Below are 20,821 nucleotides of genomic sequence, written 5' to 3' on the forward strand. Positions count from 1 at the left end.
TACCATAGGTCAGGATAGGGTGGAATCATTCCACCAGAGAATCACAAAAGAGGCACCTGCAGGTACCTTACAGCTCAACCAATCCAACCACCTCCGCTTACATAATGGGAAATTGAGGCTAGAGTGAAGAGGTGACCTCATCACGGGCACATTGAACTACTGACAGTAACAAGGGAAGAGTCGGGTTTCCCAGCTTTAGACCCAATGATCTTTCCTGTTCTTCCATCCATCTTTCCAGCAAGTGTTTATCGAGCACCCATTGTGTGCCAAGAACCATGGTAAGAGCTGGAGATACTGTCATAAAGGATGAATAATAGACCCCTTGGTCATTTCACACTGCCTACCTGTACACACTAGCAATATGAACGAGCTCCCCTCACCGCCCACCACCTCTGCGGAGCACAGAGTAGGAACGGGTTAATAGAAGATAAACAAAGAGAAAGGTCTCTAATGTGGGCTGCCATTGACCCATCCATCCGCCCAACCTGGGCAGTAAATCTTGCTGTGGGGGGCCCTAACAGGTGTTAGGGAACATGGAAGGAGGGTGGGGAAAGAAGAGAAAAGAAAAAGAGGTGCAGATCTCTGAAAACAGGCATGTGAGGACACCAAGAGCAAACCTCCCTCTGCCCGCTGAAGTGAGTAGTGGGGTAGATACATGGGGCTTCTTAATGATGCATCTTGAGACTCTGTTTCTCTTTGACGGGCAGGGGGAGTACCGGAGGTGCAAGTTGCACTTGGCAGCTGTCCCCCAGCCTCCCCAACTCTTGGGCTCATTAGCTGTGCCCCTCCTCACTTTGGCCCCCCCACCCCAGGACCTGTCTCCAGGGCTCCTGGCCTCAAACAGTCAAGCCTACGAAGTCAGCTGGGGACTGTGAATCTGATTCTCTGGGAGACATTGCCATCATTTTATTAAATTCCAAGAAAACTGAATGGAGATCTGATCACTACAATGAGCTTAAAAGAAAAACTAAAACTTTCTCATGAACTGATGGTAACTAATGGGAAACGTTTCAATCATCCTGCAAAGGGAGTCAAGGGCACTGTTAAGTGAGCACAGCAGAATCATGTCCTGTTCTAAGAAGCCATGCCAGAGAGCTAAGCAGCCCTGGGAGACTGGGTCCCAGCACCAGGGACACTGTCCAGCACTAACTTGGCCTCTCCTCCCTGGGAACTGAGATCTGCCCTGGGGCCAGGCAGAGGGAGCATCATATTATACAAAGGGCCACTCATCTTTAGCTGCCTTCTCTGTTTCTGAGCGCAGGATGCCGGGGCCCTGGATCCCCTCACCTGCACCTCTCACAGCCACGTGTTCAGTGGGATGTGGTCTGAGAGGTTCCCGAAGACGCTGCACACTTGACCCTGGCCCATTGGGACTGTTGGAATTTTCAGTGGCATTAGAGTCACTCCTCTGATCTACTCTCCAGAAAACCTGTCAAAAGGTAGATCATAGGGGCACCTGAGTGGCTCAGTCAATTAGGCGTCTGACTTCGGCTCAGGTCATGATCTCACAGTTCGTGGGTTTGAGCCCCGCGTCAGGCTCTGTGCTGACAGCTGGCTCGGAGCCTGGAGCCTGCTTCAGATTCTGTGTCTCCCTCTCTCTCTGACCCTCCCCTGCTCACGCTGTCTCTCTCTCTCTCTCAGAAATAAATAAAACATTTTTTAAAAAAAGGTAGATCATATACTATGTAAATCATTATACTCCTCTCTCTACTTTTATGAATATTTTCTACAATAAAGTTGAAAAAAATTAAAAGAGCATTAACTGGCTGGGATACTTCATTTACTCATTTGCACCCATTAAATTTTGAATTAACATTCGACAAAACTTTATTGAGCTTCTCTGTTAAACACCAAGCACTGAGTTGGCCTCATTAGATTCAGTACTGAAACTTTTGCCTCACAACAGTGGATGATCTCTGTGGGTGAGGCCTGGGTATTTTACACTTTGTTCAGGATATTCTCACGTACAGCAAGAGTGGAGAATCACTGCCCTGAGGGGAAAAGAGCACACGGGTGGACTTGAGTTCTGGTTCTCGCCTCTGATTGCCGTGTGATTTTTGAGAACCTCACTTGTGTCATTGGTTTTCAGTCTGGACTTTCTTCCGGAAAATGAGAGACTGGAACTTGACAGTCTCTGAGGTCCTTTCCATCATNAAGTGAGCACAGCAGAATCATGCCCTGTTCTAAGAAGCCATGCCACAGAGCTAAGCAGCCCTGGGAGACTGGGCCCCAGCACCAGGGACACTGTCCAGCAGTAACTTGGCCTCTCCTCCCTGGGAACTGAGATCTGCCCTGGGGCCAGGCAGAGGGAGCGTCATATTATANAGTTCGTGGGTTTGAGCCCCGCGTCAGGCTCTGTGCTGACAGCTGGCTCGGAGCCTGGAGCCTGCTTCAGATTCTGTGTCTCCCTCTCTCTCTGACCCTCCCCTGCTCACGCTGTCTCTCTCTCTCTCTCAGAAATAAATAAAACATTTTTTAAAAAAAGGTAGATCATATACTATGTAAATCATTATACTCCTCTCTCTACTTTTATGAATATTTTCTACAATAAAGTTGAAAAAAATTAAAAGAGCATTAACTGGCTGGGATACTTCATTTACTCATTTGCACCCATTAAATTTTGAATTAACATTCGACAAAACTTTATTGAGCTTCTCTGTTAAACACCAAGCACTGAGTTGGCCTCATTAGATTCAGTACTGAAACTTTTGCCTCACAACAGTGGATGATCTCTGTGGGTGAGGCCTGGGTATTTTACACTTTGTTCAGGATATTCTCACGTACAGCAAGAGTGGAGAATCACTGCCCTGAGGGGAAAAGAGCACACGGGTGGACTTGAGTTCTGGTTCTCGCCTCTGATTGCCGTGTGATTTTTGAGAACCTCACTTGTGTCATTGGTTTTCAGTCTGGACTTTCTTCCGGAAAATGAGAGACTGGAACTTGACAGTCTCTGAGGTCCTTTCCATCATTCCTCAGCCTCATGGTCTGAACCAAAAAATAAGTCCCTTCCAGCTCCAACATCCTGTGACTATACAAGCTATTTTTTGGTGAGAGAAACAAAGTGGAGACTTTCTGGGAGTCCCTGGAATCAACACTGATTAGGCTTTCCTCCCTTTCTCTACATCCACTCCTTCTATTCATTGAATCTCCGCAATCTCAGAGTTAAACGGACTTAACAGAAAATGGTGGCAACACCAAGGGCTGCTGCCAGCTGTAAAAGATGCATTAGTCCCAGTAATGGCCCATCTTCCCCAGACCACTTCCTCCATCTAGACATTTATGGGACTGTGAATCAAGGGTTACCCAGGCAGGCAGAAAGACCAGTGCTTGCTGGAGGACGAGTATGTCGAGAAGGACCAGGCAACTCTGTGAAATGCCAGCTCTGGTAATTAACCCAGTGTGTTCTGAGTCCCATCCAAGAAGAGATCTCTGCAGACCAGGCACGCAGAGGTTACAGGGGAAAATGCCCTGATCCACTTTCTTCTACCCAGCTCATTGTGTGGCATAAGAGAAGTACATACCCCATTCTTCACTGGCCAGTAATAATGCAGGAAAAATTTTGATTTCACCCATCTGGCCAAAAGGGAAGATTATTAAGGGAAGAGATATTGTTAAATACATATTCTAAGAAACAAATTTCATTTTTCATGATAGCCTATTCCTGAAAGCACAATGTTCAAGTTGAATATATGGACATAGACAATTCCTTTCTTCTTTGATTGAAGTGATGCCTACCAATTCTCATTTTGATTTCTCTGCATCTTAGTCTACTAGTTAGTAATGTACAAACCGACATTCAAATCCAAGGGAGTAAATCCTTTTATAAATGATTAGATCACTTGAGGGTAAATCATGACTTTTTTAAGTTAAGAATTTTTTTTTGGTGAAAGGCTTTACAAACCTTTATCATTACTTAAAGATTCAACTTTCAATTTATACAAGGTCAGTTTCCAATGGGGACTCACAAGTCATTGTTCCCATTTACTACCTTGGGAAGATAGGGACAGAGGAAGTATGTATGTGGGTGGTGAGTCTGTGTTGAAAGGGTTTTATATGCTCATCTACCAAAGTCTAATCAGTGAAATGAAGAAGTAGCATTATATGTTTATTATTTAGAAACATGGAGGTTGATAGCAAATAAATCTAATAATGAGTTTAAATTCTTGATCTCTGTCAAGAAATATGATAAACCAAGTAAAAAGATCAATAACAAAATGTGGAAAAATTGTAATTTAAATGTCAGACAAGGATTCATTACCAAAATTATAAAGTTTTCAAAAAATAAAATAAAAAGGCCAACAATCACAGAAAAGTTCTCTACATACAGATATCAATAACCATTAGAGAAAGAAATAAGAATGGCTCTTGACATTAAGATGCTCCACCTCACTTGTAGTAACAGACATGCAAATTAAAACCACACGGAGATATTATTTTTATCGTATAAGTTTGGCAAAAATCCATAATTTAGGAACACACTGTTGGCAAGAACTCTGGGGAAACAGGTACCACCTCCTTGTACATCCCTAGTGGGAGTGCAACTTGATCCAAGAGAGGAGAACGGCAATCTATAGCACAACTATTCATGCAAATAGCCCATAACCCAGCAGTCTCACTTCTAGAAACCTACCACAAAGGTATATTGGCAAAATATGGAAAGAAATATATACAAGGCAATTTATTGAAGCAAGACTGTAACAGCAAGATCAGATACAACCAAAATCCCCATCAAAGGGGGTTGGATAAAGTACGACACATCTACAAATTGGAGTGACAGGCAACTGCAAAAAGGAAAGAGGAACAACTATGTTCTCCTATGAAGTGCTGTTCTCTCTACTTTTGTATATGGTTAAAATGTTTTTAATAAAAACCTTTAAAACTGGAAGAAACTGATTACCTGCAGGGAATTAAAAATAGAGCAATTGGGGGGAGGGAATTGCTTTTTTTCATACCAACCATTATAGAATCATTTGATTTTTTTGTACTATGTATGTGCAAAATGAAATATATTCTTTAAATTAAAAGTAAAGATAATTTCATACATATGGTACTTAATGGTGAAGCTTTAGAAGCATTCTCTTTAAGGTCAGAAACTCAATGGTACCTGTGCTTCAACTTTGTAGTGGAGACTTGGCCATCACAATAAGACAAGAAAAAGAAATAAGAATAAATGGATTGGGAATAAAAGACAAAGAATGATCATTGTCTGTAGGTAATATTAAATGCACAGATAATCCAAAATAATTTACCAATAATAAGAGTGTGTGGCAAAATTGCTGAATATATGAACAAGATATAAAAATAAATATTGTTCCCATACACTGGCCATAACTAATTAGAAAATATGATAAAACAAATTCTGTATATAAAGGCAACAGAAACTGTTAGCCTTACAAAAAGAAATCTATCAAAAGATGGAACAACACTTATGAAGAAAATGATAAAACATTATTGAAGGTCGTAAAAATAGATCTGGTTAAAATCATAAATGTGAATTCTCCCCAAACTATTCTTTAAACTCAATGCTTCCAACCAAAAGCTTAACAGAATGTTTTGTGGAACAAAACATCAATTTCACAACTTTTTTAAAGCTTATTCATTTTTATTTCTGAGAGAGAGAGTGCATGCACACAAGTGGGGGAGGGCAGAGAGCGAGGGAGACACAGAATCCGAAGCAGGCTCCATGCCCTAAACAGTCAGCACAGAGCCCACACAGGGCTCTAACTCATAAACCGGGAGATCATGACCTGAGCCAAAGCTGGACGCTCAACCATCTGAGCCACCCAGGTGCTCCCACAATTTTAAAATTGTGAAAAATATTTTGAAAATAAGAAAAAGAGAAAATCTTGTTTTCACCATATATTAGGGTTTATTATAAAACCTCAGTACCTAAAATAGTGAAATATTAGAGCAGGGATAGAAAATAAACCAATGGAACAGAAAAGAGTTCCCAGAAATAGGCTCATACATATTTTGAACTTGAGCTATTAACAGATGACAGTTAAAAAATGATGGACTACTCAATAAATGAAGAACGACTGGGGGGCCCCTGGAGGCTTAGCTGGTTAAGTGTCCAACTTCAGCTCAGGTCGTGATCTTATGGTTCATGGGTTGGAGCCCGGCATCCGGTTCTGTGCTGACAGCTCAGAGCCTGAAGCCTGCTTCCAATTCGGTCTCCCTCTCTCTTTACCCCTTTCCCACTTGCATTCTGTCTCTCTCTCAAAAATAAGTAAAACATTGAAGAATAATAATAATCAATAAATGAAGAAATTGGTTAGCCACGTGGGGGGAAAATGAAGTTAGATTCTTACCTGAACATACACAAAAATACTGGGTGGATTTAAGACCTAAATATGAAAAACAAATGCTAAACATATTAAAAAGAAATATAGTGGGGATATCTCTGTTCTCAAAATAGGGAACACAGAAAAGAAGTGATAAAAGAAAGTATTGATGACATTGGAATTTAGATTTTCTGTGTCACAAATGACTCCATAAACAAAGTTAAAAGATAAGTAGCAGACTAGAGAACAGTATCTGTGACATAACCAGAATGCATAAACGTTCATACCAGAATGTGTAAAAAAAACCCTTACAAATGGGTAAGAAAAATAACCTAATCAAAAATTGTGTAGAGGATATGAATAATTCACAGAAGAGGAAACCCCAACAATGAATAAATATATGGAAAGATACCCAAAATAACTAGAGATCAGAGAAATAAAATATAAAAGCAAAATGAGATCCTGTTGCATACCAGTTGGATGGGTGAAAATGAAAACATCTGAAACATCTGACTATGAGGATGTCAAGAAAGTCAAGTGCAGCTGGTGGGAGAATAAATCGGTATAACAAATTTAGAGATAAAAGTTAGGATACGGTCCAATCTAACTGAAAATTCATACATTGTGTGACCCAAGAATATGAATACCCAGCATACACTTCCGGATGTACACCCCAGAAAATTCTCGCACATGAACACGAGGAGGCATTCATACAAATATTTATTGTAGCATTTAAAAAAAAATAGGAAAAGAAAGGAGCTGGAAATCAATTGTAAAAATAGGGTTTGAGATAAAGGTGTTATGTTCTCAGACTTGAATACCATTTGGCATTTAAACTGAATGAACTAGATCTATCCTACATATCATCATGGACAGATATCAAAAATAAAGCAGAATTTAAAAAGTAAGTTCTAGAGCGGTATTTTGAGTATGATGTCATTTACGTAACATGTAATATTTTAAAAACATGTTTAAGTATACATAATTTTTAAATGTTTATTTTTGAGAGAGAAAGAGAGAGAGAGACAGAATGCAAGTGGTGAGGCGCAGAGAGAGGGAGACACAGAATCTGACGCAGGCTCCAGGCTCTGAGCTGTCAGCACAAAGCCCACGGTGGGGCCTGGGACTCATGTGCTCTGAGATCATGACCTGAGCTGAAGTCAGACACTCAACCAACTGAGCCACCCAGGCGCCTCTAAATATATATAACTTTAATGAATATGTCAAGAAATAAATGGGAGCAAGAAAATGGAGACCAGCTAGACAGCCCCTTAGAGAAATTTTGCTGTGAAGGGCAAGAGTTTGCCTCCAGATGGGAATGAGCAATAGACGCACTTAAACTTATCATTCACAGAGCACAAAATCCTTGAGAAGGTGGAGCCTGGGCTGAGGTGCACAAGACATGCTACAGTATTTGGGGACAGAAATAGTGTGAACGGTGGCAGTGGGATGGAGTGGTGATGAATTCTAGGTGTTTGGGAGGTAATCTCTTCAAANCAAATGTTTATTTTTGAGAGAGAAAGAGAGAGAGACAGAATGCAAGTGGTGAGGGGCAGAGAGAGGGAGACACAGAATCTGACGCAGGCTCCAGGCTCTGAGCTGTCAGCACAAAGCCCACGGTGGGGCCTGGGACTCATGTGCTCTGAGATCATGACCTGAGCTGAAGTCAGACACTCAACCAACTGAGCCACCCAGGCGCCTCTAAATATATATAACTTTAATGAATATGTCAAGAAATAAATGGGAGCAAGAAAATGGAGACCAGCTAGACAGCCCCTTAGAGAAATTTTGCTGTGAAGGGCAAGAGTTTGCCTCCAGATGGGAATGAGCAATAGACGCACTTAAACTTATCATTCACAGAGCACAAAATCCTTGAGAAGGTGGAGCCTGGGCTGAGGTGCACAAGACATGCTACAGTATTTGGGGACAGAAATAGTGTGAACGGTGGCAGTGGGATGGAGTGGTGATGAATTCTAGGTGTTTGGGAGGTAATCTCTTCAAAAGGTGATGGTAACTGCTTGGCTGGGTGGGTGACACCATAAAGTGGCATCTGGTTTGATTAAAAGGCCAGAGAAGAGGGCCTTGGAGCAATCGTGGACCCCCGATAAGGGTGGTAGATATGCTGTCGTCACCCTCTTTTTTAAGTTTACTTATTTACTTTGAGACAGAAAGCAGCATGATTGGGGGAGGAGCAGAGAGAGAGAGAGGGAGAGCAGTCTGCATTGACAGTGCAGAGTCCCATGGGTCGGGGGGCGGAGGCTGGCCTCAAACTCCTGAGATCATGACCTGAACCCAAATCAAGAGTAGGAGGCTAACCCACGGAGCCACCCAGGCGCCCTGCTGTTGTCACCCCTAATGAACGTCTACTCTGCTCAGGTATCTGTCCCAATAATCCACCTCGTGTAGGCATCTGTCCCCGGGGCACCGGTGCTTCTCACATACGGGGCGTTAGTCAGGTCTGCTCTGGGAAGGGCACACTGCGCGGGTCGAGTCCTGCCTCTCCTGTATGCTGCTTCTGTGACCTTCAGAGCAGCTCCTGTCACTTCTCTGGACCAGTTTTCTACCCTCCAAGGCGGTTAACTGCGTTTGCGATTTTGCAGATGAAACACTGCGCGGAGGCGTCGGGTTAAGACTTCTCGGGCCGGAATGCGCTCCCACCCAGCGCCCAGGGGCTCCCAGGTCGGATCTCCACCACCGCTCCCTCTCCACGCCCGTCCTCGGTTTTTCTTCCTTCCTGCGGCTCTAGATCTTCCACCAGTAGCTGCGGTCAGTGGTCGCTCCCAAGGGCAGAGGGCTCCATTTGGGGGCGCCACCTCGCCCACCTGGCCACCCCTGCAGATTCTGGACCCTTCGCGACCTAGCAGGGACCTCGAAGCAGGGGGCATGCCCAATAGCGCTGCCCGCCTTAGGGTCCCCGCGTGGTGGTGGGGGCGGTCACTACCCCCCACCCTCCGCGTGCGCACCTGTCTTGGGAGACGGTTCCGGAGTGAGAGTGCAGAGGAGGTTGTCTGGCCAGCGGGTGAGCGCTCGCTTGCGTCTTCTGCTTCTCTCGCTCCCTGCCCCTGGTCTGCTGACCCCTCTGTTCCCCCATCCCTCCCCCACCCCGCACCCNAACCTCACTCCGCCCTCCTCTGCTGGAACCAACCGGCGCGCCCGGGGCCGCAGGGCTCCTGCTTCCAGCGCATAAAACCCGCTGGGCTCCAGGCGCTGCGCCCCCGCTGCCTCTGCTCGCCGCTCCCCGGGAGGCGCGGGCTTGGCGGGGTCGCTTTAGCGCAGGACGCTGATGGCGCGGACCTCGCCTCCAAGCAGGCTTCCGGACATCCGCTTTCCACTTCCAGAAGTTAGGAGAAAGTGAATTTGGGGTGGATCGGGAATGGTAGCAGCTCCCCAGGCTTCCTTCCCTTCCAGAACCCCGCACAGCCTCATCCATTCTTCTTTCCTGACACCCTGTCTCCCTGAGCTCTTCTTTCTCTTCTCCTAGGTCTCCCCTCTGCATTGTGCGATCAGCCTCTTCTTTTTTAACTTTCTCTCCTCCTCCTCTCTATCCGGATCCTCTCAACTATTTGTATTTTCGCCGTCTTCTAGCCAGCCTCTTCTCCTTTCTCCCCGTCTGAAACCTTTCCCTCCTCACTCCATTTCAGCCATCAAGTCTCTCCACTAGCCTCCACACTGTCCCTCTGTCCGCCCCTCTCCCTCCACCCGTCCCCTCCCTCCACTCCTGGCACACTCAGCCATGGATTCTGGGCCCCCCTGGGCTGCTAACCCCACTCCCACCCCCGGGGGCACCTTCTCCGCCCCCAATGCCACCACACCCTGGATGGGCCGGGATGAGGAGCTGGCCAAGGTGGAGATCGGCGTCCTGGCTGCCGTCCTGGCGCTGGCGACAGGCGGCAATCTGACTGTGCTGCTGACCCTGGGGCAGCCAGGCCGCAAGCGCACCCGCGTGCACCTGTTTGTTCTGCACCTCGCCCTGACCGACCTGGGGGTGGCGCTGTTTCAGGTGCTGCCCCAGCTGCTGTGGGACATCACCTACCGCTTCCAGGGCCCTGACCTCCTCTGCCGGGCCGTCAAGTATCTGCAGGTGCTCAGCATGTTCGCCTCCACCTACATGCTGCTGGCCATGACGCTGGACCGCTACCTGGCTGTCTGTCACCCCCTGCGCAGCCTCCAGCAGCCCGGCCAGTCCACGTACCCTCTCATCGCTGCTCCCTGGCTGCTGGCTGCCATCCTCAGCCTACCTCAAGTCTTCATCTTTTCTTTGCGGGAGGTGATCCAGGGCACGGGGGTGCTGGACTGCTGGGCAGACTTCCGCTTCCCTTGGGGGCCTCGGGTTTATATCACCTGGACCACCCTGGCCATCTTTGTCCTGCCTGTGGCCGTGCTCACGGCCTGCTACAGCCTCATCTACCACGAGATCTGTAAGAACCTAAAAGTCAAGACGCAGGCCCGCAAGGTGGAAGGAAGGGGCTGGAGGACTTGGGGCGGGATGTCGCCTTCTGTCCCCGCTGCAGCCACACGGGGCCTGCCATCCCGGGTCAGCAGCACCAGTACCATCTCGAGGGCTAAGATCCGAACCGTGAAGATGACTTTCGTCATCGTGCTGGCCTACATCGCCTGCTGGGCACCCTTCTTCAGCGTCCAGATGTGGTCTGTGTGGGACAAAGATGCCCCTGACGAAGGCAAGTGTGTGTCTGTGCGGGAGGGGTGAGTGGAAAGGAGCAGGGAAGGGAGAAAGCGGGGCCAGGACAGGGTTATAAGGCCTTCCGGGCCAGGCAGGTAACAGATGAGTGAAGCAATAATGAAGGGGGGGGGGGCCGGGGGGGGCTGTCCCAGNCCCCCTCTCCTAAGAAGAGTGGGGCATGGGGACAAGTGCAAGTCACCCCATCTGGGTGTTTGTGAATGGGGTGACTGTGTTCTCCAGTGCATGTCATGTAGCCTGGGATGTATACTGGGTGCAGCATGTAACTGCCCTAGGGAGGCCTCATGCACAGGTTCTTCTGGAAGCTTCCCAAGAGTTTGCTGACGAGTGGATCCAGGCTACCAACCCCTGCCAGCTCGTAGAGTGTGGTTCCCCCTTCCCTTGTGCTTTTGTTTTCTAACCTCACTTTGCTCCTCCCAGGACACACTCAAGCCAAATATGCTTTGCTTTTCTGGAGAGATTAAATAAGGACCAAGCTGTTCATGAATTTAACACAACCCTGCAAGAGAATTGTGAAAACAATACCAAACTATTAAGGTCCCATTTTATCCCTTCGTTTGGACATCCATTTGTTGTCCTATTTGCAAATAGGCTATTTGAGGCTATTTGCAAATTACCCTGTAAGCAATGAATGTATAAGCAGGGACCTCCCTGCTCTACTTAAGCACAGAATACAAGGAAAGAGGGCTTCAGTCCTTGGTACTTAGTGGTGGCCTCTCTATGNGTTTGCAAATTACCCTGTAAGCAATGAATGTATTGGCTCTAAGCAACTGTAGGGACCTCCCTGCTCTACTTAAGCACAGAATACAAGGAAAGAGGGCTTCAGTCCTTGGTACTTAGTGGTGGCCTCTCTATGTCTGAGTAATCTGAGACTCAGAGAGGTGGAAACACTGGTCCAAAGTGCCACTGCTAGTAAGAGATGGAGCCAGGGCCTAAATCAAGGTCTTTATAGGTCTAGCATTATCTGTGACACAGCTTTACTCTCAACCATCCAGCTTAGCCAATGACAGAGGGTGGGGGGTGGGGCATAGTCATTTGCCCCTTTACCAAGGAACCTACAAGAAGATGTGGACCCTGCCACCCAGCCAGTGCAGGCCCCCCTGCTTGCCTGCTGTGTCACTATGACCATGAGCCTGTCCGTCCGTACACATCGCTCACCTGTGTAGAGTGAGTTACCACTTACCAAGGACCTCTCTGAGCAAAGAGAGTGGAGACAAAATGTCACCTTACAGAGACAGTATGCTCTCTCAGAAAAGTGGAAGTGCTTTGGGGCCCTTCTAGTTGGGCTGAGATCCATTACTTTAAACTTACTTTCCAGTACACCCAGTTCCTTTCCACAGCATGCCAGCCTCTTGACCTTCTGTCCCCGAGTGTCTGGTTAGAGCCTACCAGTCTCCGTGGCCTTGCTGCTGCCCCCAGCTATCAGCTGAGTTTCTGCCAGGACGCAGCGGCAGCCTAGCACTGAGCATGATGGGTCTGCCCTCAAGGCCTGAGAGGTGGGGCCTCTGTAGACTCTGGTGTTCATGGTGCATCTCCAGCCGCTGCACTGGACCAGGCTTAGATGGGGCCAAATCAAACAGATGTTTCCCAAGCAAAGACACTTGTGGACCCCTCCCCCCATCCACGGCCTAATCTAGGCACTAAATATATTATCAATGGAATGGATAGGATGAACACCACCCCCTTATCCAAAGCAACCTCCCACATCTTCCACAGCATCCAGGTTTTATGTTAGCTGGGGAGCAGGCCAGGATGTAAGAAAAATGAAGGAGAATCTATTTTTGTTGAGGCTGGTCCCTCCTCTACTTACAGGTACCCTCCCCTTGCCCTCATGGGTCAATCCAGAACCTTCAGCTTCTCACGCCTGTGATCTGTGTCTTCTCTCAAATGTTCTGACCCTGTGTCTTCCCTTTGCTTGGGCTGTGAGTAGCCACACCTACGAGCACACCTACAGGAGATGTACACATGAACCAGAGTATCTGCAGACTTGATAGTGTTTACAGAGTAGGCAAAGGGCTTTGCCTTTGAGTTTGTTGGGTGAAACTTCACCAGGGTACAGGATTGTTGTCTTAGAGTCAGTAGACCTGGCTTCCAGTCTATGCCAGAGCCCCTAAGATTCCTTAAAGCTCTGACATTGCTTTCAGTGATGCTATAGACTCTGCCATACGCCTCACACGGTGCATCCAGCAGAAGGTCAAGGCCTATCCCGGAACTTTCCTCTTGGCATGTGGAACTTCATGTAGTCTTCAGAAAGAATATTATGTCTGGGAGAAATCTTGCCAGTTTGCATTCTCACATTTTGACCGTCCAAGAGAGAAATTAGTTTTTTCCCAGCACGATGGCATATTCCCTGGGTATACTCTCTGAGGATACAGAACAAGTATTCATCCAGAAAGGGATGCTTGGGTACCCTGTACCTAGAAGCTGACCCTCCACTGCAGTTGGAGATGATGTCGTGGTGCCTGCAGGGCAGTCAGCTTCTACTGATGGCCCACCCAGGTCCCCGGCAATGGCCTGGCACTGTCAGTGCTCATGTGCTCAATGACTGAGTGACAGAATGAGTGGAACTGTCCTTGAGGGGTCAAGGAAGACAGAATCCAGAAAACAGTGTGCACCCATATCTACAACATGAATGAGATTGGGGTCAAAGGGGCCTGAACTTGGCTTAGAATCGTAGGTATTTTCCCTGCGTGTCTTACAGAGGTTGCCTCATTCTAGATCTCCATCCATTAGGGGATTCAAGGTCTAGGTTTTGGAACAAAGACACTGTTTCCTACTTAGGTGGTCCTGTCCCTGGCTATGTTTACACCTTGAAAGTCAATTTGGAGCAAACCTTAGCTCCTACCCATACCTTGTGCTTGCAAACAAAATGCAGTAAGGTGAGACTCTGGAGCCAGAGTCCCAGCTTCAAGTCCCAGTTGTCTGTCTGTCTTTCTTTCTTGCTTTCTTTCTTTCTTTCTTTCTTTCTTTCTTTCTTTCTTTCTTTCTTTCTTTCTTTCTTTCCTTTCTTTCTTTTTAACTTTTAATATTTATTTTTGAGTCCCAGCTTCAAGTCTCAGCTGCACTCCTTTCTTTCTTTCTTTTTCTAAAATTTTAATGTTTATTTTTAAGAAAGAGATAAAGAGGGCGTGAGTGAGGGAGGGGTAGAGGGAGAGGGAGACACAGAACCTGAAGCAGGCTCCAGGCTCTGAGCTGTCAGCACAGAGCCCAAAGCGGGGCTTGACCCACGAACTGTGAGATCATGACCTGAGCTGAAGCCCAGTGCTTAACTGACTGAGCCACCCAGGCGCCCCTGCTCCTTTCTAATTATAGAACTCGAGTGAGTCCTTTCTCTCCTCTAGGAACTCCATTTCATCCTCTGCTCAGTGGGGGCCTGGACTCTCTCGGGTCCCATCTAGCCCTGTGATTCTAAGGCTTCTTGTGCTTCTCCTTCTGCAGATTCAACCAACGTGGCTTTCACCATCTCCATGCTTTTGGGCAACCTCAGCAGCTGCTGCAACCCCTGGGTCTCCATGGGTTTCAACAGCCACCTGCGGCCGCGACTGCTGCGCCGCCTGGGCTGCTGCGGGGGTCCCCAGCCACGCCGGCAGCTGTCCAGCCTCAGTCTCCCCAGCCGCCACACCACGCTGCTGACCTGTTCCAGCGGCCTGCCCACCCTCCCCCTCAGCCCCAGGCTCAGCGGGGGCCCTGAGACTGAAGGCTCACTGAAGGACTCCGAACAGGTGGACAGGGAAGCCCACACAGAGACTGGTGTCTTTTAGGGAACACAGTCCCTGGGGTCTGGCACACCCGCAAGGCTGGTGGAGGATCTCTGCTCGTCTCAACGTTGGGTGTAAAAGCCAGGAGGGCCAGGGCGGGAGTTGGGGGAGCCCAGTTTGAGGCAGGGTGAGGGGGCCAGAGTGGCTGCCCTACCCCTGGTGTTGGAGTTGCCTCTGGTGTGTGGGCTGCCCTCATTTGCTCCCAATCTCACAGGCTGGGAGTCAGCAAGAGTGAAAGCGCCTGCTTCCCTACTCCTGTGCAGAGTGTCTGGGTACGCACCCATGTGGTGGATGTGGTGCGCCAGGTCTCAGGCAGGCCGACGATGGCCCTGTCTGGGGGTCCACAGGGAGCAGAGACTCAAGCTGGTCTCCCACCTTGACTATTTGTCCCCCTCCTAACCTGACTAGCACACCCAGCCCAACCAGGAGAGGGGAGAAGTGAAAACCTGTGAGAAGTATCCTATTTCTCTATCTGGGTCCTGTACTTGTTTGTTTGTTTGTATAAGGAGGCTTCTTCCATGAAGGAAAGTGAATGGAGATGGGTAGAGCAGGTAGATCAGCCTTACCTGCTATGCCCACCTGACTACTGAAGGGAGATGCAGGATTAAGTACAGCACCTGTAACTAGTAAAAATTCTGCAAATGCTAGTTTTTCTTCTCCCCATACCATCCACCCCTATAGGATGGGTGACAAGACAAAGTAGATCCTCAGTGGTATGACCCACTGGGAGGGAGTATGAGAAGGAGAGGAAAGGAGCAGATGCAAATGGTCACAATAAAATTAAGAGTGGATGAAGCCTCCAAAGCAGCAGGGATTGATTGCTTTCCCTCTTCCCCCAAGGGATCTGCACTGCACCTTCCTCTGGGACTGCCCAGAGCGGGGACATCTGTACAGAAAGTGGGGCCGGGTCATGGCTCTGGAGTTCCTCAAGGCTTTTCAGAGCTTCCCTAAAAGCCATCCATGCTGCGATGAAGTCAGCATCCTAGGATTTGAGACTCAGCTCTGCCTTCAGGTACCTGTATGCCCTTGGACAAGTCCTCTCCCTTCTTGGGGCCTCCATCTTCTGACTTGTTTGGACAGAGATGATCTATAAGGTCTTTTCCAGCTCTAAAGTGTCATGACTTTGCAAGATTACACTCTATAGTGTTACAGTGGAGCCTTTCTAACCAACAGGCTCCAGAAGAATTCTTGGATTTTCATGACAATGATATTGACACCCTTTGACTCAATTCTGGTGAAGATGGATCCCTTGATGGCCACACTGTATACTTTTGACTTCAATTCTGTGGTGCTGAAGCTGGGAGAGGCAGTGGTATGGGGAGACTCTGAGGCTTTGCCATGCTCCTCCTCATTACCTCCAGTGGGATTTAGATCACGGCGTGGCTTCCGTACCCTAATTCTGGTTCTAATCTAAGAGATGGCTTTGATAGTGGAAAGAGCATCAGCTGAAAAGTCAGAAGAACGGGATCCTGATTCTACCACCACTGGTGACCAACATGGGGAGAATTCTGGCTTATCCTGCATCTCTGTTGTGAAGGTCACATAGGACTGTGGATGTAAAAGTGGTTGGTAGACCTATGAGCTCTCCACTAATGCAAGGGGCTGCTAATCTAATTAAGAGCTCCTGAGAGCGGCTCTAGGGAACAGATTCTCTGCCTCTACTCCTAGGGAAGCTGTAAGGAATGAGTGTCACTTTGAGCTTTAAGAAGTCACTCAACTCTGAGAAGCCTCCTTAGGCTTGCTTAAATGACAAGAACTCAGGCTGAGTGTTGTGAGTGAGGAAAGCCATCCCAAGCCTTCAATGCTAAAGAAGAGTGGGACATGGACCCGGATGGGCCAAGGCTCAAGGCAGATGTGAGCGCCCATGGTCTCTCCTCGTGACACTTTGTTACCTCTGTCAGTTCCTGACATCCAGCCACTTCTTCTTTGTCCATCTGTCCTGGCAGAGCTGGGCTTAGGGGCCTCATGGCAGCCTGAGGTGCCGAAGTTGCTCCTGGGCTGTGTGTGTAAGCCAGTGCCCCTGCCCCTCACCCATAGTCCCTGTCCCTGGTGCCCAAGTAAGTACTGAGTAAATCGTTGCTCATCATGATGACTGGGACACCAGCTTTGTACTCCAAACACCTGGGTTTGAGTTCTGCTCTCACTCCTTTTCTAGATGTATGAATTGGGGCAAGTCCTCTAATCTCTCTGAGCAATGGTTTCCCCATTTGTTAAACAGGAACAACTAACCTTGTTGGGGACAGGAGGGTTGTATGACCATAAACTATACAACACTCCACTGGTGTTAGAGAAGATAAAGATGCCCCTGGGGAGTGACCTCCAGGGTCCCTGTGGGAAGCAAGAAAGATGGTCTCTCCCTGGGGTCAATCTCACTTCTGACAGCTAATTCCAGGGGAAATGGAGCCATGCTGTCTCGGGGCTGGGCACTTTTGTAAACTGTATGTCCTGTGGACTCTGTGAAATACAGCACTTCAGCCCCTTAGAACCATGTGGGAGCAAGGGGTAGGGGTGGGCAGGGCAGGAGATCGTGGGAGGAGGTGAATTGGTGGACTGTGGCGATTTCTCAGAATGGTTTTTTTATGCTGTTTGGTATAAACCAGCAGTTTTCCAGAAGTCTATGTCTGCGTTTTATATGTAAATAGGTCTTTTATTTATCAAGAAGCTCTAGACTCAGCCCAGGCTGCAGTGGTTCACTCCTGGGTCAGGAACCCAGAGATGCGGTTTAAATTGACCAATAAAACTCCTTAGTAAATTACCAGGAAATTTCTGGGCATCTTTGTTTCCTAGGGGCAGTGACAACGAGATATGCAAGCTGAAATATTTGAAATTTGCTCTTCTTTTTCCTTTTTTTTTTTTTTTTAACATTTATTTATTTCTTGGGGGGAGAGGCAGAGAGAGAGGGAGAGAATCCCAAGCAGGCTCTGTACTGTAAGTGCAAACCCATGAACCACGAGGCCATGACCTGAGCCGAAACCAAGAATCAGATGCTTAACTTACTCAGCCACCCAGATGCCCCGGGTTCACTCTTCTTGAATGGGGTGGTGATGGGGAAGAGAGTTTGAGGGTGGGGAGCCACCCTCACCCATGTAAGAGGGAAACAGGAGCACCCTGTAGCCACAAGGTGGCACTGTGGAGCTGACAGTGAGTCTGATGTCGTGCTGCCCCACAGGGCAGGCTGGGAAAATCACCCAGCCTCTCAGCTCTAATACCTACTACCTTTCCTTACAGATCTGGAGTCGTGGCTCTACATTCGATCCAATTCTGCAGAGATACCTGGACGCATGCTTCTCTGTCTCTAAACTCATGGAAGATGTATTTGGCAAAAAAGGGCAGAGAACAAAGGCAGGGTGAGGGACTGAGTGTAGAAATTCCTGCCTGGAAATATGATTATTTGAGAAAGCTAGTGGGACCTCAGAAACACTGATGAGCTGTAGGTGTTCAGTTTAGAGGCTGGGGCTTGGAGTAGAAGGGCTTTTGAGAGGCCCTCTGTGCCCAGAAATGTGTTTGGATCCCGTAAGCAAAAACCACACTGATGGTGGGCATAGAATACCTCTTCACCCTAGTGGGTCTCACTGGCCAGTGATATAGCACAGCTTAGGGAGTTCTGCTAGAGTCATGGTAGACATTGGAGGCTTGCTCCTTGACACCGAGAATCCGTTGAAGACAGGTCACTTTTACTGTGGCCCACTGTATAGTCCCAGTTCATTATGGAAGTATAATCAACTATCTGCTCGTTGCCAGCAGCAAATCAATTTCTCTGTATCTTGTAAGATAAATTTGGAGAGATTTTTATCCAGTCCACACTCATGGAGGAACCCAGAGTGGGACAGCATGGTCCTTCCCAGGATGTTCCGATGACATACAGCATGGGAGAAAGTGACTTCGTTCTGCCGGACACTGAGCTCCTCAAAGTGGTGATTACTCAGAAAGGCGGCCCCTCATACAGATTTACACAGCTGACCTTCTAAGATCCTGGAGGTGTTACATACAATAGGGACAATTTATTTCTAGCAACATGGTTAGCATTGCATTTGAGGATCACTCCAAATTAGTAGCTGGCCTCAGTCATCAGCTTCTTGCTCAAACTCCTTAGGACATGAAATCATCCCTCTTCTTTCCTTATCAGGGCATCTGAAAGCCATCGCACCATCGAAGTTCATTCTTGGTTAGTCACTCAGTGGAGTCACACGTCCAGCTCTATTTGAAAACAGCACTCTCCAAGAACACCTTCCCAGGGTGAGCATTTGGGGCAGGTGCTAATGTTAATCTCCACAGTATATTCATCTGCTACAAATGTCATACATTTGAAGCCAATCATAGATAGCAGAGTTCATTACAGACCTTAATCAGATGGTCAGTGGCATTCAGACCTCTGTACCACCCCCTCCCCGCCATCAACTCCCTGCTCCAAGGGGCCTGGCATAAACACTTCTCCGTGCAGTTCAGTCTGGGTCAGTCCCTGGAGCATTTCTGGGAGCATTTCCCATCAATTGATTTTTTACCTTCCTTTCTAAACTGAAGTCAGAAATCACCATCTCTGGGACATTACCTCAGATGATGTCTGATCTTAACCTTTCCTCCCCAATCTGCCCACGCAGTTACAGGCTCTGCTCTCACCGCTCTACGTTAATTCTCTTTTGTCACATGTTTGGTACCTGCTCTTGCCTGTCCCCACGACTAGGTCCTAAGTGCCCTGACCTCACCCACCTGATGTTCAAATCTTCTTTTAAAGTATGCCCCTCCCAATCCTAAGGTTTTTCCAGAATCCTGCAGAAAGCAGGCACTCTGCCTGTACTACTTCCCTTATCCACTCCCCTGGTGTGGGGGCCGTCTCAGCCTCGTCCCTGCCCAGCCTCTCTCCAGGGCACGGTAACTCATCTGAACCTCTTCAACACACCCTTGACTTCTTTTTTCTTCTTGTTAAAAGAGATCAATAAGAAATAGAATTTCATTTCTAGATACAGAGACAGTGTAACTGGTGTTTATTCTTCATCCTGCCTCTCTAAATCAATAACATCTTTTTTTCCTTATTAAGAAAAGTTTCCTAAGATGTCTTAGTCCATTCTAGCTGCCATAACAAAATGCCACAAACTGGGTGACCTCTAAACAACAGAATTTATTTCTCGCAGCTTTGGAGGCCAGAAGTCCAAAATCAGGGTCCCGGCAGGGTAGGTGAGGGCCTGCGTCTGGGTTGAAGACTTCACATGGGTTGTATTCTCACAAAACAAAAGAGCTAAGGAGCTTTGTAGGGTCTTTTTTCACAAAAGCACTAATCCCACTCCCTCCATCTAATCCCACACCCTCCATCTAATCCCACACCCTCCATCTAATCCCACCCAGAGGCCCCACACTTGATACCATCACCTTGGGGGTTTAGGATTTCAACAGATGAATTTAAGGGGCTACAAACATTCAAATCATAGCCGGAGAGGAACAACAATGATACCCAAAAGTTGGAGGGGCACGTAGGCCAGCAAAATAGCACAGCCCCAGAATCCCAAACCAAAACCATTTCTTCAGATTACCTTGGGGAAGAGGAAGCCGGGAACATGGAAATGGACTTGAAAGGTCATGTACAGCCGGCAGGTGGAGCTCAGTTAACAAATTGTCTCTAAGACCTGGACGCCACTCATCTGGGCTTGGGATTTGGCTCGCGTGTTTCTCGGGCTTCCATCTTTTGAGATGTTTGTTTAGGTAATGTGAGTAAATTTTTTTAAATTTCAGGTCTTAATTAGCTGTTAGAAAAAGTATATTGTGTATGTATGTGGTTATTACTGCGCGTTATCAATTTAAAAACACTTAAAGTTAATTCTCTGAGAATTTGTAGGACTAGCCCGTCTGCAAACAGTGACGCAGCTGATCCTCCTTTCCAGTACTGACAGCTCTTACTTTACGCAGCTGTTTTGTTCTTCCAATCAGGACTTCTAGAACAATGTGAGATGAAGAAAATGACAGGTTTGAGGACACTTACAAACTATGATTCATGATTCAATAAAGCTATGTCTAGGATCTTACCCATAAATATCATGCAGTTAGCTGATTTGAGATAAGCCATTCTTTTTTCTTTTTAATGTTTATTT

The 20,821-nt window shown here is 47.4% G+C and overlaps 1 protein-coding gene across 1 annotated transcript; it reads left to right on the plus strand.

The window, feature by feature from the left end:
• Positions 1-10,017: 10,017 nt before the first annotated feature.
• On the plus strand, positions 10,018-14,744 carry AVPR1B (arginine vasopressin receptor 1B). Its single transcript, XM_077772116.1, has 2 exons — positions 10,018-10,963; positions 14,422-14,744. The coding sequence occupies exons 1-2, from the start codon at positions 10,018-10,020 to the stop codon at positions 14,742-14,744; spliced, it is 1,269 nt and encodes a 422-aa protein (XP_077628242.1).
• Positions 14,745-20,821: the final 6,077 nt, after the last annotated feature.

Source organism: Crocuta crocuta, unplaced genomic scaffold (assembly GCF_008692635.1).
Source record: "Crocuta crocuta isolate KB4526 unplaced genomic scaffold, BGI_CrCroc_1.0 scaffold318, whole genome shotgun sequence".
Classification (NCBI taxonomy): Eukaryota; Metazoa; Chordata; class Mammalia; order Carnivora; family Hyaenidae; genus Crocuta; species Crocuta crocuta.

Excerpts from the sequence above, each read along its gene's own strand:
- AVPR1B (XM_077772116.1), top strand. The coding sequence starts at position 10,018 with ATGGATTCTGGGCCCCCCTGGGCTGCTAACCCCACTCCCACCCCCGGG. Across the intron at positions 10,964-14,421 it reads CAAAGATGCCCCTGACGAAG|ATTCAACCAACGTGGCTTTC; the intron begins GCAAGTGTGTGT and ends CTCCTTCTGCAG.